At 40.8% G+C, this 25,022-nt stretch overlaps 1 protein-coding gene across 3 annotated transcripts in view; it reads left to right on the top strand.

Moving 5' to 3' along the window:
- Positions 1–25,022, top strand: part of Pde8 (phosphodiesterase 8) — a 379,861-nt gene that overhangs the window by 101,910 nt on the left and 252,929 nt on the right. Inside the window, exon 1 of one of the 3 annotated variants that reach the window (XM_065233903.1) lies at positions 18,388–19,598. The exons of the other annotated variants lie outside the window; for them this stretch is intronic. Within the exon in view, the coding sequence (XP_065089975.1) occupies positions 19,586–19,598 (13 nt within the window). The 5' untranslated portion in view covers positions 18,388–19,585. Of the gene's footprint in view, positions 1–18,387; positions 19,599–25,022 lie in introns of those variants that run through there. 3 annotated transcript variants of the gene reach the window in all.

Genomic DNA, 25,022 nt, shown 5'->3' with positions numbered 1-25,022 from the left:
TAGAAAAAAAATCCGTAGAACTCTAGGATCAGTTTCGAATTCATTCTATCATCACAGTTCTTAGTGACAACTTTTACGGATGTTCCAGATCTTCCGCTGGACGGTCCGATGGCCATCGGGGTCCATGTTTATGTCACAACCCCAAATTATTTCTATCATTACATTTTCTAATGTTTAAAAAAACGCGAAGCTCTAGGATCAGGATCGTGGATTTACCACTTTTACGGATGTTCCGGATCTTCTGCTCGACGGTCCGATGGCCATCTGGGTCCATGTCCCAAATTCATTCTTATATCACAGATCCTAATGTTTAAAAAAACGCGGAGCTCTAGGATCAGTTTCGTGGATTGTCCACTTTTACGGATGTTCTGGATCTTCCGGAAGACGGTCCCATGGCGATCTGGGTCCATGTCCCAAATTCATTCTTTTATCACAGTTCCTAATGTTAAAAAAACCGCGGTTCATGGATTGACCACTTGTACGGATGATCTGGATTTTTCGAGAACCGTTCCGTTGTTTCCAGGATCCATATATAGGAACCATGACTGTATTCTGACTAATTGTGGACATTTGTGCCCATTAATATAAATCACTGATCTTGCACCACTTGCATAACTCTATAAACATACCTTTCAAAAAACGTGAAACAACTCTTTTCGCACTTTGACTATATGTTTTTTAGTATTACTTCTACGTGAAGTCAACGATTTACATAGTTGAAGATGCTAATTTCAAAAAACAGACTGTAGTGGTAATTTTTATACGATAGATAGAGTAGATGAAAGCATAGAGTTGATAGTTCCGTTAGAGTACGGCAGTGTGAAGATTGCATATAGATATTAGAATAGCGAGCTAGGACTACTTTTAAGGAAGGTACAAATCGGTTTTTTCATCTCTCTTTACCTCTCACCATCCCTCTCCAAATAACGGAACTATCAACTCTATGCTTTCATCTACTCCATCTATCGTATTAAAAATACCACTAAAGTCTGTTATTTGAAATTAGAATCTTCAACTATGTAAACTCTTTTCGGTTTTTAAAAAAGTTGATGACTAAATTTTCAATCTTTTTACAATTAAACTAATCTGCAGACCCTAAAATTCATCAAGAAATGGCTAAGTTATGCCATTGAAAACTTGCCGTTACACTTTTTTCGGAGGCTTCGTAGTCAGCGTAAAGGGTAAAAAAACCCACCGTATTCGAATCCTTCTGATCTCAAAAAATAACGGAATCTTCATATGCAGTTGCTACGCACCCTCTAGATGGACGATGGATCAGTTCCACGAGGTGCTGGATGGACTTACCGAAGAGCTGATCGGATGAACCCGACCATTTCTCATCGGAGGAGACTTCAATGATTGAGTAGTGGAGTGGGGAAGCAGATGTACCAACGCTAGAGGGTACATTCTGCTAGAAGCTCTGGAAAAGCCGGAAGTAATGCTGTCCACTGAAGGCACCACTAGCACTTTTCGCAGAGATGACCGGGAATCCATTATCGAGGTCAATTTTTGCAGTTGGCAAACATGAATTGGAGAGTGTGCGAAGGATATACCCATAGCAACCCTCAGGTGATCCGATATGGCATTGGCCAACGGAATCGTGAGGCAGTACGGAGCACGAATACGAATACGAATACGCAGTGGAATACGCAGGCTTTTGACAAGGATCTTTTATTTGAAGCTCTCCGTGTGGACAGGGGGCCCGCGGAGCTTAGTGAGAGTATGTGACACAGCCATGCCGAGGAAACTGGATCCAAATAAGAGACGACGTCCAGCTTACTGGAGGAACGAGGCACTTAGTAGTTCAGAGAGCAAGAACAGAAGCACACAGAGAGGATCGTAAGAGAGGAATGTTACGAGCGGCCAGGGCCGCACACAAGTGAGAGATAAAGCAGAGCAAGTCAACCAGTTTCAAGGAGCTGTGATAAGACGCTGATGCAAACCTCTGGGAGGATGCATACCGTGTCGTGATGGCGAAGATCATAGGTCAAACGATGGGCCAAGAGAAGCTGAAAGTCATCGTGGAAGGACTTTTCCCGAAGGACGACACAACGGTCTGGTCACGTATACCGTACGGAGAGGGAGAGGGATTTATAACGTCGAAGTCACTAACTAGGAACTCGTAGCAGTGGCGAAAGGATTGAAGGTGAAGAAAGCTTTCGGTCCGGATGGAATCCCAAACGTGGCGTTGAAAGTGGCGATCCAGGCGTCCTCGGACATGTTCAGGATGGTGCTGCAGAAATGCCTGGATGAAGGTCACTTCCCAGACAGATGGAAGATACAGAAGTTAGTGTTGCTCTCGTAGCCAGGAAAACCACTGCCTGTTGTATTCACTAGGAAAACTCATGGAGAGGATCATTCTAAACAGGCTGACGAAATGCACCGACAGTGAGCACGGATTGTCGGAGAGGCAGTTCGGATTCCGAAAAGGGAGAGCAACGGTGGATGCAATTTGGACGAGGGTCCCAGAACTGTGCAGGATTCTAAAGAGTTACTTCCAGATCCGGGTTCTGGTCTACGAGACAGACATGGGATAGAGATCGATTAGGATCACGGTCGGAGTTCCAAAAGGCTCCATCCTTGGTCCAACGGCGTGCTAACGCTGAAGCTACCCAAAGGAGTTGAGATCGGAAGAGATGGAAATGTTGGCGACCGAGGCAATCGACATGATTGGAAACTGGATGCAAGGAGCGAAGCTGCAGATAGCCCACAAAAAAACGGAAGTGATATTGCGCAGCAACTTTAAAGCGGTGCAGCGGACAGATATCACCGTTGGGGAGAACACCATAGCCTCGAAACGCGTGTTGAAATACCTGGGAGTGATGATCAACGACCGCCTAACTTCAATAGCCACGTCTAATACGCCTGCGAGAAGGCGCCGAAAACCATCAACGCGGTAGCCAGAATCATGCCAAACAAATCGGGACCAAGCAGTAGCAAGAGACGGCTCCTGGCTAGTGTATCTATGCCGATACTGAGATATGGAGGTCTAGTGTGGGTTGCAGCGCTGGAATTGGTGGCTCAACAAACCGTCCGCAAACAGTTTTGCCTTTTCGAGACGTTTGGTGAACCCTTTGTTGTAGACTCCAAAGCCATGCGATTCTGGGTCTATTCCTACTGGAATTTCCTACCGAGTTCATATGCAGTTAGAGCTTGCTTGAACATTTCGTTTCTACCCCTTTGTAGTGTGTGGCTGACCAACATCCACTTACGTGCTTGAGCTTCTGTTCAGATCCATACATTCCTCCATAATACAGTCCATAATCAGTGACCCATGAAATGCTGCCGTAGCAAATTGCCATCGTAAATTATATCATTACAAGCAGTATGACGTGACGCGATTACTTTGTTGCACTAATCACAAACAAACTGTTAGATTTACTTAAACGTCTGATCTATCTGAGGCGAGCATCTTCTCTAGAACGTATGCCTCACTTTCAATACAAGCATCAGCATCAACGCAGTGGGATGCACCCAAATGTGGTTTTCATTGCAAAAAAAATATCATTCATTTTGCTAAAGAAGTTTCCATTGTTCACAATAAAATATTCGGAGAATTTTATTGCATTTCCTGCAATGAAAGTTCGATAATGGTTTTTTGCATATTGCCAAAAATGCAATGTAATTTTTCAATTCCATTTGCTGTCCACTAGATCGTCATCACTTCAACGGGAAATAAGGAAAGCGACTCTTTCTTCGTACGATGCGATACTACATTAGTGGATGTAACACTGGTTGGGCTGTCAGTGCCTGTCTGTGCAGTGAGCCAGTAGATAACCCGTTTGTGACGACATCTGGTTCTTATTTACTGACGGTGTCTATCACACAGCCGACTTGAAAGGTGAGGTGATGAGAATAACATCAGAATTCCATCAACGGCCTCGAATTGAGAGTGAGAGATAGAGTGCCGAAGGCACTGAAGGGTGTGGATTGATACAATCACACGAATGGTATTGAAGACTGCGTGGAGTAGGCTGGTGCGCGATAAGGGAACGTCCTGTTGCTTTTCTAGGGATTTGTTAGTTTCCCAAAAGTATTTCCATTGATTTTTCTTTTCAGAATGGTTGCTAAATTGATCCACACTGACACCCTATTGACTGGGAACGATTTCAAAGGCAGGTCTTTGTAGTTGTAATGCGATAGCAAATCAGAACGTGAAGCATCCGCAAAGGGACGCCGGCACGGCCAAATCGAACAAGCAAACAGAGCTGTCCCTACTCCCGCCCGGAATGGTTTCTGATAAAAAGTAACTTTCGATCTAATTGATAACGACAAAAAACATGATTTTTATGTGGGGTCGTAATTGCAATTCATTTCTAGGGATGTTCTGATGCACTTAAACGGCAGGATGAGTTATAATTCTGGAATAAAAATAACTGTTTGGTGGACTGTGGACTTTGGTGGCCTCAGATATCCTAGTCAGATAAGGCATGGTATTACCAAGGTGGAGGCAGCGGGTTTTCAATCCAGTCCGGTCTTGTAATAAGCAAATAGAATACGAACGAAATCAGTGCGGCTCCCACATGCTACTGCTCGTTTCTAATGTTGTATGCGTGTGAGTGAGCAGTAAATGCAAAATGATATGATTTTTCCCATGCTTGGTTCTGAAGAGATGAACTAGCCTTAGGCTAAAAATCTCTCTAATAAAGAAAAAAAAAAAAAAAAAAAAAACCATGCTTGGTTCTGATTCGAAATTGATAGAGCATGGTGAAGCAAAATCGATATTTTGAACCACCCTAGTGTATATAAAATCCATCGCCCACTGACCGGCAGCGCTTTTATGGAAGAAACTTGTCTGTATCTATTTGATGATAGATTTATCAATAGATGCAAACATGTTCAGTCCTGGAGATAGAAAGCTCTATTGAAAATCCATCGACCCATTTCAAGAATGCCTGCACATTCTGTACATACTGAGGTCGCCTTCATACACAATATACCCAACATGAATACATCAACATATAAAATGGATACCTTCACACATTAAATCAATTATCTACAGAATTTAAACGATCTCACCACTGGTTGTTTGTAGCTGATTTGCTATCCTTTGAAAACTTGTCCCTCTTCTACGGAAGCCAATTTAAAATATGCAAACCCTACAACAGCGATACAAAACGAAATTTTGACAAACACAATTAGGATTTTTTTTCACCTTATTGTAAACGGGTGGTTCTGTCAGACCCTATGAATTAAATTTTTTGCATTATTAACTTCAAACATTTCCGTAATCATAAAATTAGCTCTGACTAATTTTTGTCTAAAGGATACGAAGCGAAACGAAATTTTCAACTTTCGGCAGTAATAATCAGAAACAGCAAATCCCTCCCCATGGACATGGAAAAAGACGGTACTGAAGCAAAGGGTTATGTTTAATTTCTTTATATTTGCAACGATTATAATTTCCTATAGTGACACATATCGCCTTCTTAATGCTTCAGTATGCCTCAAACGATTAATTCTTGGTTGTCAATAGAACTTCCTTGATGAAATCGGCTGCTTCATGCAGACTGAGCAATTCTGATTATAGTATCAGATTTGTTCTGTATACAGAGGAACTGGGAGGGCTTATTAGAAACTTCTCACCAATAAAGTAATGATCTTCTAGTAAATTTTGCATATAATTTTATTAATATTTTATTTTATTTAAGCATTTTATTTTTGTAACCGTCAATTAGCATTAGCATATGATTCAAGAGATTTAATAGTACTTGCTCGTTTTTGCGTAAAATAATCAATATATATTTTACTTGTAATTACCTTTGAAAGTTTTTTTCAAGTTTTTTTTGTGATCTGAAATTTTTTCCAGTTTGGTTAGAAGTTTCGAAGCTAACGCATGTCCACAGACCTAATAGAAAGATAGGCAGAAAAAGTGTATCATGAAGAATAGTTGCATGCAGGGTTGCTTCCACTCACTTGCTATAGATGAGTGATTTTCGGAGTTTTGAATTCGTTAGGTGTTGTTGTGGAGATTTGTGTTGTTGAATGCAGGAGGAGATTGGAGGGCGGGTGTTTGACGCATAGAGCCTGTCAATTTCGCTTTCAGAGTGTCGCAGTCAGCGGTTTTATGATTCGTGAGCGCTCGCGATTCGTAGAATCGTTGATTGTGACTGCAAGTGGATTTGGCCGGTTTTGTGTGTCGGACGCTTGCTTTTTGGCCTCTTATTTTAGTAGTCACGTTTTGTTTGTAGTTTATATTTTATTTCTTTCATATAATTATCGTAAATATTAGTTCATCCATATTTTCGTACTTTGACGCAAAGCGCTGTGGATTATGAGATGCTCGATGACCCTGGAGGGATCGATTTTGCTAACTGAGCAGAAAATCATGGATTTAACCCCAAGCTCTTCCACAGCACAATAAATCGCCACCATCATTTGTATATTTGATATTGAACATTAACATTGGAAGCTATTTGCATATCAAGCGAAAACGTAGTCCTGTATTGTCACGAAGCGTTATGGTTCTGAGATGCTCGATGACCCTGTAGTAAGCAAAAACACTGAGCAGAAAATCATGGGTTTAATCCCAAGCTATCCGTCATGACTGTTAAAACTCATGATCACTAAACAAAATGAATATGTTCTTTCGATAGCCGGCTATCGAGAGATTAAATAAACAACAAATAAACAATACAATACATACATACTAACAATACAACTTGAGGTGAATCCTAACCGAATACCCTACCAAACCCTCCAACTCCGTAGCACTTATGAGGGTGTCGCTAAGTCGGTGGCCTCTCGTTAAGTAAGTACTACATCAACATTTCCTTACCTATCCCTAGTTATGGTAAAGATTGGCGTGGCCGGGAATAGCGACAGTCGTGCTTCTGTTACTCTTGTTTAGATTGGAACCAATGTTTACTCCCCAGCATTATTCTTGAAAGTAGTTAGTCTAACTGAGAATTTCAGAAGAGACGTGAGTGTCGCTAGTATCCAATCTACGACGTATATCATAACAACGTCAACGCTAAATAATCAGAAACAGCAAATCTCGCTTACTTTTTCTAAGGGACGTATCAGATTTTGTAAAGATTGCATTTGATCGTCGGTTTGGCGTAACTGGTAGCTCACCCATGCATACTAACACCACTAAATTTCCCCTATCTGATGGTAGTGTAAACATGTGTGGGCGAGCTACCAATTATGCCAAAGCGACGATCAAAAGCATTGTTTACAAAAGCTGATACGTCCCATTGAAAAAGTAATCGAGAAATATTGTATTCAGTTGAGAGATATGGCCTGCAAAACCTTTTTCTACATGTTACACTTCCACTGTTTCTATAGCCGGGCATCAACCGGGAGTGTAATTTGGAATTTGAAAGCAGTTACCTGGTTTTTGACCTCAGCAACGCCAACTGCAAACTTCGTGCACACTTTGAAACTCTGGTTAAACACAAAATTAAAAGTACTTTTATGGAAAATGTTGCAGGAATTAAACATCCAGTATAAATTTAAACGTCTATTTTCAAGTGCAGCCTACTGCAATCCAAGGAATAAAATTATCACTAAAGCCCACGATTAATGATCTCTTTGATAAAGAATAAAAAAAAACTGTGGACTTCTCCGAAAGTTCTCCAAATTTTTATTTCATCTGCGCTGACCTTGAAAATAACCTTTAAATCATCAAAATGTACCAAAACGGCCTAAAATAAGCTAGGATCACCCAAATGGCTTTTAAAAAGGCCAAAATTACCTTAAAACGCCAAAATTGCTCATGAATTGCAACAATGGGAATAACTTATGCAGCTTATTTTTGCCAATTTTTTAAAACCCCAGAAGGAGGTTTCTCCCCAATTGATTTAGAAAAATAATACATAGTGATTGTTTCACAGAGTTTGAAGAAGTTTGATTGCTGTCAAAGTTTGCAGTTTTCCTTAATCGTGTCCTTATGTGACGAGAGTTGTTGCCGTAATTTGATTGTTATTCAGGTTTCAAATCGTGGTAATTGTGGGCAGTGGGAGTTCTTTTGATGTTTTGTGGAAAATCCTGTTTCGTTGGGGTAAAGTACCGTAGATTCGTAGAGCGTAATTCATTTTAGTGAATAGAGTGGTGTTGCGGTGGTCAGGGTTTAAGATGAGGAGATTATATTTGGTGAAAGAAGCTGGCCACACGAAGGAAGTCTATCAGTAACGCAGTTCTGATCGGGTCGTTGATGAGTACATCTCTGATGCTGCCTGAAATGTCGCAGCGTTCTCGGGGACCCTTCTATTGCGGACAGTGACAGATAACGTGTTGTTGAGTGAGGCGCTCGACAGAGTTCACAACATTTCCGGAAAGGCCTGTTGCCGGAGAAATTGTGCAATATTCTGGTGTGACCCTTTCTGAGCCTCGACATTCGGTGGTCCGAGGAATCCTCCCACCTACGATAATTTTTATAATGAGTACGTCATTCGAATGGGGCCATGAAGTTGACCATGAAGTCCAGATAGCGTTTTTAACCCAGTTCAGCTGGGATCTCCTAGGTGGTCTGCCTCCATGTTTCCGTGAATGCCAACGTGTCCAGGCATCGAGACAAAGGTGGTATTTCTGGGCGCGTATTTTTGGATGGCTTGAATCCACGGGTGGTTGTCCGGAAAAAAATAACCATACAATTACCATAAAATAAAATACAGTTACAAGTAAATCTATTGCCAACAATCGATCTTATTGTGTGTATATAGTACACGAAGTTTTAACATATTGTTATTACAATAGATGTACAATACGTCCCATATAGTAAGAGTTTTCAACAATAGAACAACAATACAATTAATGGTAAATGGTTAATGTTTGTTCGGGAAAAAGTGATTTTTCGTATGGTTAAGATACATAACGACCCCCTTAATCTATTGTATATTCCCCCATGTACCATAGATTCTATTGTAGAAACAATACATTCTATTGTTATTTTATCGTTGTGGAGAATACGATTTATTGTAAATACCATAAACTCTATTGTATGGTTACAATACATTTCATTGTACCTCTACGGTTCTTTTTTTTACGGGTGGCTATATTAGAGTCGAGGGCTAGTACTACGCTGGCGGAGTCCCTGGATACGACAATCGCCTCAATTGAAGAAGCAGTGGCTGTGAGGAAAGCAGCGGCAGTTTCCGCCGAGAAGGTGGAATATTGATTCAGTAGTCGATGGCTTACGAACATATGAGGATCCGTGATGCCGACACCACCACAGGAGACCACCACAATTTGCTCTGTGACCGATCTCATAAGCTCAGGTGAATTGGTGCCTGCCTTGAAGTTCTTCTTGACCGTCAAGTCGGTAGTGGGTCCGGGCATGTTCCATCCTCTGCACCTGTGGACTCTGAACACCGAAGGGAGCTCCAGGTTGGCAGTATCTAAGAGGAGCTGTTTAGCCTGCGAGAGAGGAATGCTCTCTCATCTAAGCCTTCTGTCTTCTCCTCGAAGCTGAAGTTGCAAACAGTCTGAATAATTAGTTGGTCAAACAGTAGTACATACTTCGCTTTTTATGTAAGCTGCAGTTCCGGGTGTAGATGGTAGGAGACCAGAGGAGATACGTACTGCTTGATGATACGTGGAGGCAAGTTTGGTGGTGATTTCTATCCCGTAAGACTGATATGATTCCAGAATAGTTCTAGCGATGCGAAGCTGGGTGTGGATCAGTTACAGTCCGTGTGTCACCCCGCAATGGATCGGAGAAGGTTCAGGTGCGTCTAACAGGCATCTTTAACCTCGTCGAAGGGGAGGTAGAAAAATACTGATGTCGGTCAAATCGGACCCCGAGAACACGAGCTTACCCAGTTGTCCCGTTGATGCCGCTCTTATTGTTGCTGCCATCTTCCTCCGAAGTGCCTAGACGGTTTTGCGGATGTCCAGGATAACGATATCGTCGGCGTTAAGAAAGCTGTAGATTTCCTTGGGAAGGTTGTTAAAAGCGCTGTTCGTCCGAATCAAGAATAGGGTAACCATGATGACCGAAATATAGCAGAACGGTGGTTTATCAGGAGCACTTGGAAGGTTCGGTTAACCAGAAAGTGCTTAACAAAATGCATCAGGTGTCCGCCAAAGCCAAAGTCCAGCCTTTGTCGGATGATGTCTAGTATTCAAGCTCTGTTGTATGTAGGCCTTTGCGATGTCTAGAGCTGCCAGTTCAGCATGGTTTTCAGCGGAAGTAACATCATGGAGAACTCGATCAAGTGTGGCGAAGTAGGTGTTGGTTCCGTGTCCTGGACGGAAGACATGCTGTCGATGATCAAGCAGCCGCCTGTTTACCATCCTCTACGTGATTTTGGAAGCGCAGCAGGTGAGGGAGATTGGCCAGAAGTCACTGTCTGCCCCTTTTTCCTTGTTTAAGGATAGGTATCAAGAGGCTGTGTTTCCACTCCTGGGGAAGGGAGTTACTTAACCACGCCTATTTGATCAAATTTAAAAGTTTTCTTCTGCCTTCTGGGGGCAGATTCCGGAATAAGTGATAACCCACCTCTTCTGAGTTTTATAAACACCCTCTACTCCCTGTGTAAGATAGAATTTGCAAAGACCAGGGACCAGTGCTGCAAAATCAATACCTACAAAATACTGATTTTCGCTAACCTCCTGATGTTAGTATCTGCTCGAACTGTTACAATATCATTGTCACTCGCCTTAATGTCAGTGTGTAAATGACATTGACATCGTATGGGACGCACTGATATTCAAAGTTCTGCGGCATAATTTTCCCATATACGCCTGCTAATCGTGTACTGATCTTTAGAAAACTCAACGGTACTCTTAAAAAAAAACTACAACGGTTATCCGAAATAGTTTATTTGTTGCGATAAAAGTAAGATTTTCATCTTTTTCCTAGTGATATTTATATGAACAGTATACCGTACCGCCTGATATCATGCTTGCTACGAATATCAGTGTCAGAAGAAAAATTAAGTGCTGGAGAAATATCTAAAGTCAATTGACATTGTTGGCTGCACGCAGCGTTGCAAGGGACAATTGTTTCTAAAAAATTCATAGATCTGAAAAAGTAAAAAGAAAAACAAAATCTTAATTCTGTAAATTGCACAATTTTAATTTCTGTTGAGTAGGGTGCTTCATAAAAAAAAAGTTTTGAATTTATGATAGGCCACATTCCACTTTGATTCACAACCCCAAAATATGGGCCAATGCAATAAAAGGTAAAGTTTGATAAATTGCACTACACACATTACATTGCACTAACTTTGGTTGTAGTTGTCCAAACGTTGAACAAAATTAATATGTGATCGTCATGACAGACAATGATCAACAAGCCTAATTTTGTTGTGATGAATTTGGCGATGTGTCTTGCACTTATTTATCTGTGAAATTACCGTATTTTGTACTTTTTTTTTGCATTTCTAAATTTTTTGGTATGCTGTAAAACTGATTGTAACAACAATATGCTGTTTGGTTATTTGGGGTTATGAATTGAACTGGAAGGTGGCGTACCAGAAACTCACTTTGATCTCATATTTTAAAGTATTTTTGCAAGTTAATTGCAAGTTGCTTGCGGAAATTTCTAATGGTAGATCTTCCTAGCATTCTTTGGGTATTTTGAGGTGAAAACCAACGAAATTCAGTGAAAATATCAAGAAAGTTTTGACTTCCAAAGTACTCCTGAAAATAATTTCATGTGAACTTTAAAGAGATTTTCATAGGAATCGTTGATAATAAAGCCCTACAAATTTAGAATCGGTTCTCTTTCAATCGGATGTATCTCAGAATCTGTATGGTTTTGTGATTTTTATTTTTCTCGAATGAAAATTTGAACTTTGGGCTTGATCGAGCCATTAACTACTGCCCAAGCTGCTGGTCAACCTCACCGGCTGATTTTTTCAGTATTTGGCCATTGGAATAGCATCATTAGCAATTTTTCCACTCTTCTTCAGTTTTGCTTTGATGATACATACATTTGCCCAATACATTTCGATTGGATGGAAATCCGGGCAGCTTGGGAGGTTTATCCATTTCTCAATGACGTCTATTCCATTATCGCATACCACTGTTGCGCATTTTTACTGTAGTGCCAACTCACCGAATCTGGGACCGCGTTTTGGCCGTAATGTTTTGCTTTACGGTCCGGTTCGGTTACTTAATAGCCCGATACTTTTTTTTCCTTTGGTTTGTTTTCCGTCGATCTTATTTTCCGTGCTGAGCACCAATGCTACCGACGCCAGGGAGGCAGCTCCCACACCTGGATCCTACCTATCGACCCATCAACTCATGAACCGGGGACCAACGGCTTTACTTCCGTTCCGAAGGAAGGCGTGATCAGAGATGTTATGCCTCAGAACATCCCGGCGGCGCCGACTGGGATTGAACCCAGTCCTGCTGGGGTGAGAGGTTATCACGCTTACCACTACACCACCGGCGCCAAGCCCGATACTTGAAGAATCCTTCTCGAATGCGTATTTTCCGGATTTTGTTGGCCACATTCACGTCCGAAAGTTTGGATTCGCTTTGAAAACCAAAAGATTCCAGAACCGACCACTTGGAGCGCTGTACCGGACAAAAAGAAGCGTACCGATTCTAAATTGGAAGGGCTTTACAATGAAAGACTATTTAAAGTGAATTGTTGGAAAGTTTCTAGGAAATTATGAGGAGAAATCCATCAGAATTCATAAAGAAGATTAACTAGATCTAGTTAAATTGCCGTTTGTACAATCCACGAAACACCGTGGAAGATTTGGTTGATTCTGTATGATATGAACTAAAAACACTTTGGAGAATCTGTGAAATTTTGCTGATATACCGTGCCGATTCAAATTTCGGACACTTTTAAAAGTTGATTATCTCGGTCGAATATGATCCACATGTCTTGTAAATTTTAAATTTTTTTGACTAGTGCCCTCCACGATCATCTAACATTATTACTTTGTTTCTAACTGGATGTAATATTTAATTAAAAATGAAAGTGTCCGAAATTTGAATCGTCCGAAATTTGAATCGGAACGGTAACTGATGTATCACATAATGTGATGAGTGCTTCAAATTCTAATAATAAATCAGGTCATCCGTACAAGACTTGATTGAGCCTGAGAACTTTTAGTTCAAAATCCCTGGATAAGTTGGATGTCCCGAAATACTTTGTTATTTCAACTATCTATTCCACATCAAAACTGAGGTGCTCCGTGGACCTCTAAAGGGTTCAAAAGTTAAGTCTGGACATCGTAAACCTAATTGAGTCTGTAGGACTTCAATTTATGAACTGATGGAACTTTGGGAAATCTAGCGTATATTTCTAGTACAACTTATGCCACACATAATGTGATAAATTCATATGAAGCTCTACGGATCAGCATATCGTACAAGACATTGTTGAGCCTGCAGTGCTTCAAAATGTTAACCCTAGGATTATTTGTAGAACCCAAAATACTTTGTCATTACAATTATACATCCCACATGAAACTATGATGCTCAACGAAGCTCTACGGGCACATACATTCTCCGAGGTTTGAACGATGGTTCAATACTTGGTTGAGTCCAGAAAACTTAAAGTTCTGGTTTTCAGGCACTTTGAAGAACCAAAGATTTATAGCATATACTAGCTATATCCCACATGATGTTGTGAGGTACCACGAAGCTCAGGACATTGTTCAAGACTTTGATGAGAACCCATAATTCACATTCACTATTGAATTTCACTGTTCACTTTCAATATTAACTTTCACTATTGACTTTCACTATACACTTTTACTATTCACTTTCACTATTTACTTTCACTATTCATTTTCACTATTCACATTGAACGTTATTGGATTCACTTTGCCATTCGGATGAAGGTTGAACATATAGATTCGCTAGGACCGATTCTTTTGTTTTTGAGAAAATTAAATGTAAATATGTATATTATGTGTTCTTATGGATTTTGTTTTACAGCTTTTGAACTAAACTATGTTTGATTCGTTCACGTAGAAATCGTTGTTTGTGCTCAATATTACGAAAATGGGCGCTAATGCAGAAGTAGATCTCTACCCTACGTCTCTGTTGTAAAGATCAACACTCTAGAAAAATGTGGACGTCCTAGATCCAATTTCTTACAAAAAGCGTTACAAACTCCTTGAAATAAGCTTAAGAACAATTTGGACTGATACGGTTAATGAACTCCTCACTGGTCGTACTTATCAAAATGTATGTGTATTTGCAGCAAATGAGTCAAGTCAATATAATTATCGTTACTTAAGGAATGATCATAAATCCTGCTGATATGCTCTCGAGAAAAGCTTGGTAACATACTGGTACAGTTCTTTGACGACTGGTATCGATAAAACTCAACGCTAAAAGGGGCAGATTCTATTATTACCTTAACAGGGATTGGAAGTATGTGCTTGCTTTCCGGCAATTTATTTCCAATTTTAGCATGGAGGCGAAAATTGAATCTACCTCCGTGCGTTCCTACTTACCACCCACCACCACCCACAGGTACCACAGCTCTTATCGTCACCATCTCGCGCCGAAACGATTCGAACAACCGCCCGCTCACATTTTGTGATAGTAATCTCTCACTCTCATTCCCTTCTATCTGCTCCGAAGCGCATATTGTGGAACGGGGACTAAGTACTTCCCACTGACTGCCTGCAGCAAACGTGCAAAGGGTTAGTGGCTGATGGGGAGGAGGAAGGCAAAAAATTGCGCTCATTTTTTGATAATATGCAGTTCTAACTGGTCGGTCGGTCGGTAGGCGGTGATTCTATAGATTCACTCGCAGCCCCGCAGTCAGTTGGGATCGTACATTCAGCAGGTTCAGCAGCAGCCACAATCCCGCTTCTGCTCGGTGTCAGTCACACAATAGACAGAGTAGGGTACCTTGGCGGCCGTCCGTGGTCGTGTCGTCGACTGTTGACGTTGTAATTGGTGCGCGTGCTATTCGCGGTACGATTGTGTTGTCGTCATCGATCTCGGCCACTCGATTTGATCGCCTGTTTGTTTTGACGTTCACGTTGCACACGAACGAGTAGTCTCTGTATACATATATGGGAGTTATGGAATTTCACTATGAAATTGATCGGGACGGATCGGTTTCGGAAGCTGACACTGGGAAAAAAATCGACAATAATGGATTGAATATATGGAAAGCATCGGTCCTAGTGTGCAGTGCTGTGCAAACATTCTAATATTTAGCTAAGTGCATCGATAAAGAGTCAACGTTGTCGCCGGACCGCAGTGGATGTGTATATGAACCATTCACCATACATAGGAGCCGGTACTTACCTTTCGCCTGCGTTGCGGAATGCCTTGAAGCAATTACGACGAAGTCAACGGGTTTTGAATTACATAATACAAGAAAACAAAAAATAATAATAGTGAGAATTATGATGACGATGTCGTCACGGCTGTCGTAGTCGTTTTCGTCGTTGCCGTCGCTTCTGAGGCCGCCAAGAAGTGGTGTATGAGTGTAAACATCACAAATACTGGCGGCTCAAATTAAATAATATTAACATTGATGCACGGTAGCAACGGAAAGGAGCAGATGAGCATATGATCGTGAGACGGTGTGCAAACAAAGCGTGATCTCTCAGTGTGCCGGTCTGTCTCTGGAGAGCGAAGAAAACAATCATTCCCTTGATTAGTGAGGTTTCCATCGGTCCATTTTGATCACCTTCTCATATAGGTTAGAATTAGACTATTTGTAAAATACAGAAGCACATTTAATTTTGTCTAGAAATAACCTTCTATCTATAAAGTTTATTTTTTTAATATAGATAGCTTTCATATATAGTAAATCATAATTTGAACTGATTTCGATTGATAGGGTTGATTTACGTCAGAAGCACATCTTGCAGTTGGGTCCATTTCCGGATTGGTCGATGACCGTTTTAGATGGTCCATTATTTCATTTTTTTTTGTTTTGCTCAGACTACGCCATCCAGCTGCATCCATGCACCAGCTGGTAGTAATTTGTGGTCATAAGACTCGAGGAGGCATGAGGACCGAACTTATGAGCATCGGATCTGTGATGAATGACACGTTTTTCAGATCAAAGAACATTGGGCCAGGTTTGAGAATCCTCCAAAAATTTTCTTGGAGCTCCACTTGGATTTCCCTTGAAATGCTTCTTGAACTCCCGTCGGATTTGCCCCTGCATTCCATTGGAAATACCTTCTGAAATTGATCCCATTGGATATTTTCTTCAGAATTCATTTGGATTAATATTCAAAATTTGAGCCTTTTCTTAAATTACTCCTTGGAATTATTTTCAGATTTAATTTTGGAATTAACTTTCGTTTTTATTTGAATCTAGCTGACCCAGCAAACGGCTTACTGCCTAGTTGTTTGATATCAATCAGTCGGACCTCGAGACAAAAAAAGAGGATCTTTAAAATCCGTCAATCCGTTCTCAATTATTACTTACAGAATGATTGCCAGTTGGAAGTCTCATTGCGGTTCTTTTCAGAACTAGTTTATAGTTCTATTAAAAGCTACCAAGGATTTTTCTTTAGAACTCTAGCAGAGTTTTTTTTCGGTCTTCCCTTGAATTTCATCTATGAAAAACCTTGCAATTCTACTCAAAACTATCTCTAGATTCCATAATGAGAGAGAGAGAAGGATTAGTAATTTCCATTTAATTCCACTACCATATTTGCTTATCCTTGACAGATACGCGTATTTCGTCTACAATGTGCAGACTTCTTTAGTGTCTTGTACTAATACTCGACTGAAAGTTCTCCACCTGGAGTTCTCTTCAAAATTTTCTACGAATTTGTTATAACTATACAGCAGTTAGAAAGTTCCTTGGAATTGTCCCTAGAACTCGTTTGAGGAACTCGCTTGAATTCCCTTGTTGGTTTGACTTGGGGTGGAAACCACCTTGATCAGGAGAGATATAGTTTCTGCACCCTGAAAATAAGGCGTCCTTAATGATGATCTCGAAGACTTGAGAGCATGCACAAGGCCAAATAATCCCTCGGTAATTATCCAAATGTGACCAGATTCACCTTTCGGTCCATGATATGATGTCTATTTACTCCTGGATGAAAAATCATAAATTTTGAGCCGTCGGACGGAACCAGTACAAGAGGTTTCGGAAATATCCTTTTTGGGGCCCTGTCAGAATCGGTTCTGGGTATCCGGATGTGTGTTCGTGGTATGATGTCTACTTACTTTTCTTTGGAAGTGTTCTTTTTCGAGGCCTGCTGGAACCAGTTCCGGGTAACCATATGTGGTCACACCCACCTGTTGGTCCATGGCATGATATCTATTTACTTCTGTTTGAAAAATCATAAATTTGAACCGTCGGCCGATACCACTACATGAAGTTGTGGAATTGTCCCTTTTGGGGCTTTATCGGAACCGGTTCTGGGTACCTAAATGTGGCCAGACCCACCTGATGGTCCTTGGAATTATGTCTTTTTACTTCAGGATAAAAATCATAAATTTTGAGCCGTCGGACAATACCACTACATGAGGTTTTGGAAGTGTCCTTTTCGGAGCCCTGCCGGAACTAGTTCTGGATATCCAGATATGGTTTGATCCACCTGTTGGATCTTGGCATGATGTCTATTTACTTCTTGATGAAAAATCATCAATGTCATCGGACGGTTCCAGTACATGAGGTTTTGGAAATGTCCTGAACAACTTGCCATTTTAGGAACCTTCACCGTTCATTTGAGGCCAATAGATCGGTTCAAACATTGATTTTTGGGAGCGAGTTGCAGTTTGGATATTTTTTGACCCGCTAATGCACGAAGTGTCACTTATTTTTGTAGCGCCACTCCTAGAGGTTGCGGAAAGAATCTTTTGACAGCAAAATGTTCGTTTCCGAATGTGAGGAATAATCGGGAAATTTCAAGTCTCTATCGTATTTAGTTCCAAAGTTACAGTTTTTTAAAAAGTGACGCCGGGTCAAAAAAGGCCCTAATGCAATAGGAAGGTTAAGCGAATCCTGACCCTACCGAACTATCCAACTCCGTAAGTTCTATGGAGGCATCGGTGAGTCACTGACCTCTCGTTAAGTAGATGTTACTCCAACATTATCCATCCTTTCCCCGTAACGGAAAAGATGGACAAGGCCGGTCATGGTCTGAACCCTGATTAAAGAGCTATTCACTTCCAAATAAACGATTGCATCACGGAAAAAAAACGCTGTAGAAAATTTCCTAGTTGATCGATTCTTTTCAAACTTTCAGACAATAAAAAACAAACCCTTTAGTACACTATTGGCATATTTATTTCATTCAACTTCAATACCATAACCGTACGCTCGCCCCTTACGCTTAACTCCACTCATTAGAGTCTGTACAACATCCGGCTGCAGCTTCTTCTGTACGGAAATTCACTTTTTCATCATGTCTTCCTCAGATTTGACCTCCATGGGATGCTTCCGTAGTGTTTGCTTCATAATAGCCCAGTATTTTTCGAAGGGCCTTAGTTCCAGTGCGTTGGGGGGGGGGGGGGGGTTCATGTCCTTGAGTACGAAAGTAACCATAGGGCCCTCATGTTGCTTCTACAGAGAAAGCAGACACTTCAGACATGTATTTCTTGGCAAACTTTGAAAGTTTCTGCTTCCTTACTTCCTCCGGAAACTTGTGCTGGGCGGTGAAGAACAGTAGCCTCGAAAGCTGCCGGAAGTCCACCTTGACGTAAGTCTTAGAGGCTTCGTCAGCTTCTGGGTGCACAGTTTCCGGGGACGTTACTTTCCCACCGTATTTTGCCGTTCGTCACGATTTGAAGCCTTGGCCACATCCCTGCCCGATGCATTGGGATTCCGCTTAAACGCTTTCACGACACGTTTGTGACCTTGATCCATTCTGACCGCATTTCTCACTCCGTTCGATGCTCAGAGTTTCGTAGTAATGTTTAATCACACTACTCACCGTTGACTGCACGATTCCGAGTTGTTTTCCGATGTCCCGATGAGAGGGTTGAGGATTTTCCAGGTGCTTGCGCAAAATCAAAACGTGACTTTGCTTTTCGGGTGACGCCATTTTTTCAACTTTCCAAAACCTGCAGCGATAAAAATACAGTTCAAACAATACACACTAAACTACTTCTACCCAAATTTTCAAGAGAATATACCCAATGGGTAATTTTCTACAGCGTTTTTCCGTGATGCAATTTGATGTGGGACACCCTTTAGTTTTCCAAAAGTAATCAGAATAATAGCGTTCAAAACAGTTGCCAGTATGCAATATACGAATTACTCCTTTACAAACACAATGCAAGTATAAGATATTGTACCGTTGTTTTCCTGTTACTAAAATGGCTCAAAAGGCCGCGGCGAATAAAATCCTCATTCACACAAAATAGCTGCCCAGAGAAACTCAGTCGTATCGAAGCCAAAGTTGTAAGGGCATAGAATTTCAATTAAATTCACTCCCCTTTCCAGTTAGAAGTCAAATTAAAAATCAAGTGCAGTGTTTTCATCATTTTCACCACTCAAATCGAAATCCGTAAAACAATACATTACGCTTACCATTCCATTTTCCATTCCGAGCTTGCAAAGTTGTGAGGCGAAAATTGTGTTTCCTCGGAAATCAGAACACTTCCAGTGGAAATTCAAGTGGCAGCAGCAGCAGCTGGGAGTGATTGTGCATCGTCGATTCCGAACCGACTCGGGTGAATGGAGTAGATTCTGCTGCTTGTTGGCATAGACTACGGGAGAACTGCTGCGAAAATGGATTATAATCGTAAGTATGCTCAGTGTCGACGTGGCACTGCATTTATATATATTTTCATCCGGCACCGCACCAGCAGCAGTCGTTGTTCTTCGAAGATGATTATAGCTTTCCTCCAGCAATTGTTGATTTCCGCGAAACGGAAATTAACGCAAATAAACAATTTAGTACTGGGTAATTGTTTTACCTGTGAATGAATCAGGGAGCGGAAAATGAAAATATTGCGATTTTTGTTTTCAAATTTCACTGAGATTGAGAGGGGAAAATGCTAATGGAAATCCATTTAAATGATTTGTTTACAAGCGGAACAATTTACGAAGGATGTTTTACGAGCGTCATAAAACGGAACATTTATTTGAAATGAATAGAGTGGCGCTAGTCGGACTTTAATCGAGCAGTTTGCTTGCTAACATCAAATAACAATTACTTCGTCGAAGGCATGCGCGCGCGTGTTAACTGACAATTAACGACGCCGCTTTTATAGCCAAGTATCTCTCCGCTCCAATTTAGGATTCTATAGATCATATGTGCCCTCGTGTGTCGTTCTACGTACACAATAACTGTGTCTATTGTAGCCGGTCCAATACAAACAGTCAGAACGCGCTTCCTCCTACGTCAGAGATTCGCAGTGCACTCTATTACAGAAACCCGTCCATATATGCGGTGGATGGTACCGGTCCACCTATCAGTATTTCAAGGCTGTCTTTCAACCAATTGAGATGATTTTCTGGTGATAACTAGTTTATAGTTGGCACCTATAACCGTTAAAAAAAATCAGCATAATTGGTTGAAGGACATTCGAGAAACCTCGGTGGGTGGACGGTTCCACCCACCGCATATATGAAGGGGTTACTGTATAGAGATTAGTGATGTTTAACGCACGAACACTAACGGGCCTACCGCCTTGTAAAGTTGTTTATTATTTTCCCCGGGTACTAACCTCAAAATGTATAGTCCATGTGAGTTTGACAGCGGTTTGTTATGTATTTTCCTCGGATTTTCACTACCACGTTCTAATCCAGCCGGACGTGACAATCTCTATAGAGCTACATCCGCAATTTTCGCGTGCCATGCACCACGAGGAGGAACCTACCTTCACCTAACCATTTGCTATTCCGCTGGGAAAATAGACGCCTATTTAAGAAATTCCTCCCGGGGAGCTTATCGTATTCCCACGGCAACGTCACGTTTGCATGTTGAATGCAAATTACGGTGCGAAAAAAAAACTTTAATGACTTTAGCGGCACTCCGGCTGGACGTAGCGTTTTTCGTGATGTGTTTCCCCCACAACACTGCAATGCCGTGACGTCGTTAGCGAAAGCTGGGAGTCCTTGGGGTGGAAAGTTTTTGAAAACAGGCACCTAAAACAAGCTAAATTAATTGAATTTACTTTTGTACATCACAAGCCACCGGAGAGGGAATACTTGATAAGATCGGGTTTCCTACCTATTGCCAACTCGGTCTCGGGCGACGTCATTCAGGCTTGTCAAGAGAGGGTGACGTACAATCACTGATAAAGGAAAGGTTTTATCGTTTGTGTATCCTCCGCACAGATTGCTGTTCAAATAATGTTTTCCCTGTTTTAGCTTCTCGGAAATGGAGCTATATAGCCTTGGTTCTTTTTGAGAACGAACAGCTGATGCAACAAACGGCAGTGTGGCTGAGTGTTTGGACACGACAGATAACTTTATGGTTTAGAATGTAGTTTAATACAATAGCGATGGCTTTGTTTTATCAAATTAGTTAAGGAATTATTGTAATTGCCCTGAGGAGACTTTCTTGCAATGGCCTGGTCTAAAGCATGCGTAGCTATTTATTTATAAATCGATTACCTCCCCTTCTGGTGGTGGTTAAATTATCGGACAGGTATGGGTCGAAGGGTCTCGGAATTTTATGAAATTTTGCACACAGGTAGATTTAATGATTATTGGATCGATGAAAAAATATAAAAATTATGGGGTGGTTCTAGGGGTATTCAACTCTCAACACCTTAATCCGTGCCAAGAGATTGAGCTGTGCCACATGCTGTGCCGAACGTGCCTATCAAGGTGTCAATCAAAGTGTGCTTATCGAGGTGTCAATATTCCATGAGTTTGGCAACCCCGAAAGTTATGACTTTTGTGATTGTGTTTACATTCTCAATTTCTCTCAAGGATCACGGCAAGCATTCAGGTTCCCTTCATTCTCATTGGAGCGTTAGTAGATCGGGAGGTGGACGAGGAAGTGAAAGCCATCAAACTTGTACGGTGTTCAAATAAATTCGACCCGTCCACCAGATTCCGGCTCGATGTCCCTTTGAACTGCTGATTTCTTCCAGATGTACAGAAACGAATGCGATCGATGGTGGAGGAAATTTCCACCTGTTGCCTGTCAAATTCTTTCCGAGTAAAGTAACCTAGAACTTGAACAGGCGAGAGTAGCTTAGAACTCGAACGGGCTTGATTTCGGACGCGTATAATAGAATGTAATTGCATATCTTACTGCAATGATCCGTTCCTATAAATCCTATACTATTGCGCTAAGGTAATCGTTCACCGACCCATGACTGATGGAATATGTGGGGTTAATACGTATTGACATCCCCCAGCAGAACTGGAACTTTTCCAAATTTATATACATTCATATAAAGTCCTTTGGATATCCTATTGAAGACCATACCAATTAACATCAATGACCATACCAATCAAAGTTTTTTTTTCTTTATTGTTTATTCTACATAACAGACTTGTAAATGCAGCTCATCTATCGCAGAAGATTCTGCTCTGGTTCTTCGTTGTGCACTATCGATACCCATGACAGTACAAAATAGTAAAACCTTCAGTGAAAGCATGTGGTCGAGTATGTGAGGGTTCATCGTGGCTCGTCCCCGGTATATAGATGGGATCCATGTACTTGATATTGATGAGATTGTTTGCGTGGTTTTCCAAATTTATCATCAAAGGCAACCGGCGGGCATTTCAATTATTAAAATTTTCATAGCATTACCCAGCCCCAGCGTAGTCAAAACTTTTCGGATGTACACACAATTCCCATCTCAATTCCTCGATGATACGATAACAGACTTCTTTTGACCCACCGTCGCTGGAGGTAGCCCGTTTCAGCCGTCTTGTCTGCCGTATCGACAAGACCCTCTCGACCGGCCATGGTGTGGATGAACATGATTGAAGTGAACGAATAGAAGCTCTTCTGGACGAAATCACGTTTTTTTTCTTATGTGAATCGGATGAGACGGGCAGAGTTTTGCTAGATTTGAAGAGATTTACAATTCAGGGAATACTTACAGATTTTTTTCGAACGATCTTCGAAGCCACCTTGTTTTTTTTTTGAAGTCTGGATTGAATCGTTGGTTTACCAGTTTTATGTATGATCAAGACTCAACAGTGATGCTGTTTTAAATTATATTGTTTGTGTCCTACTTGTCAAAGTGTGTCCTATCGTACCGAAAAGTGTGTTTCGGCATAGTGTGCAGAGTTGATTACCCCTTGGGGTGGTTGATTTTCCCAGGAAATTTAAGTTGAAGTATTCGGATTTTCCTACTTTGAAAATTCATCCGCTATACCGAAGATGCTTCAAAAGTTCTAATGCATGGTCATTACCGATATTGTTGCTTAATTTTGACTGACAATGGAGCACGCCATTGGATGGCGCTTGAGAACTATATTGAAACCTAATACTGCATCATTTCTCAATAGTGATGGAGTAATACGACATGCACCAAACTAAGGACACGGGAAATACTACAATAGAACAAATTACTAGTGGTGGTGGTTTTAAGTCCCGAACAGAAGAAAACAAGTTTTCAACAGTTGTTGCATAGGACTTTAGGAACTAATCCGGGATATTTCGGTCGAGATTTATGGAGTTCAAGATGTGAAGACTTTATTCAATCCATCGTTATTTCAGGGAGCATCAGGATGAGTTTCAAAGTGGTTCAGGGATGTTTTTAGAATATTTTGAAGAAAAAGAGAGAAAGTGTTCACGTACAGTTCCAACGCTAGTCGGTATGAGTTTTGAGGTGAACTTCGGGGATTTTAGTGAACTTCAGAGATATGAATCGGTACAGATGAAATTTGACTTCGAAGGTAGATCTCGAGCATTTAAAAAAATAATCAGTAAAGTTGTATAACTAGTTTAAAAAATCGATGTGGTATTCATAGAATATAGAGTAAAAGTAAAGAGGCATTAATGATAGATTTAGAAAACTATTGATGGCTTGAATCTTTAAATTTTCTGATTTAGGATTGCCATTGGTTTCGATCTCTTCTTCATTTACGATTATTTTCTATTTCAAGCATTTATCTCCTTAGTGTTAAAGTAATAGTGCTGTACCTGCAGTTTCGGAATAATGCACAGTGGTTCCACCTTGGAATGATGGCGGCCATAAATATATTATTTGCGAATTTTGTTATTAAACTATGTGATCGCGCACGGGCGGGATCCCTATGTTGTGTTTTTGTGAAACGGATTGATTAAATATAAAGAACACCGAATTCTTTGACGTCCTGTCATGGCGGAGGCATACGAGACACTGTTGTATTGTTTATTTGTATTGCTCGTTACAGCGGGTAGGGTAGTTATACATATAAATGACTTTGTTTATTTAATGAATTTGGGTTGTTGATTTCAAATTTGATATCAAAAATGCCGAATTAGTCCATCTTGAAGTGATAAGGTTCTACAAAGGGCAAGTAAATTTGTGTTCGTCTTCTTTTTGAAATATTCTACAATCATCATCATTGGTTTACACATAATATTAATACAAAAAAAAAACACTTGTATTTCATGATTTTAGAGCGAAAACTTCTTGGGTAAAACATATTCACTGTATTTACTGACTTGTGTTCTTCGAAGCATAGCACAATAACACACCATTGAATACACCAAACCTAAAACAAATGCTTCTCAAAACTCTTGGTGAACAAAATTGAACACCAAGAAACTTTACTGCTTTACTGCTTTGCCAGCAATCGTGAAACTATCATTGAAAAAGCGTTTATTACCTCTAGCAATGATTTTAAGTTTATTAAAACAAGCAATTGCGAAGTTTGACTCATTAACAAAGATGATTGGATGTATTTAATAGCAAATAAATATCTGAAACTGAGTAAATAAAACAAAAACAACCATTCTAGGCATTTTACCGGTCCAATTTTAAAAGCCACGGAAGATTGAATTCAACACTAACAGGGTTGATGGCAGCAGTGCACGTAGCCTGGTATTCGCTTTCCCGCTCAGGGGCGTAAACAAACTTGCATACAGCGCAGTCTGGCAGTGTGAATGTTTTGTCTGCTACATAGACGAGTGCACGGATGGATTTTAGTTCACTCACTCGACAAAAAGTGACACAACAGCGGGGCCCTGTTTACTAAAAATGAACACATGAATAATACTCGCATAACATTTGAAACGGGCCTATCAACTTTTGTACACGAAACT

The sequence above is a fragment of the Ochlerotatus camptorhynchus genome, unplaced genomic scaffold, assembly GCF_037179485.1.
Source record: "Ochlerotatus camptorhynchus isolate MF236.1 unplaced genomic scaffold, CSIRO-AGI_Acam_v1.1 ptg000423l, whole genome shotgun sequence".
NCBI lineage: Eukaryota > Metazoa > Arthropoda > Insecta > Diptera > Culicidae > Ochlerotatus > Ochlerotatus camptorhynchus.
The sequence above is the reverse complement of the archived record's forward strand: the minus strand, read 5'-3'. Positions and strand labels throughout refer to the sequence as shown.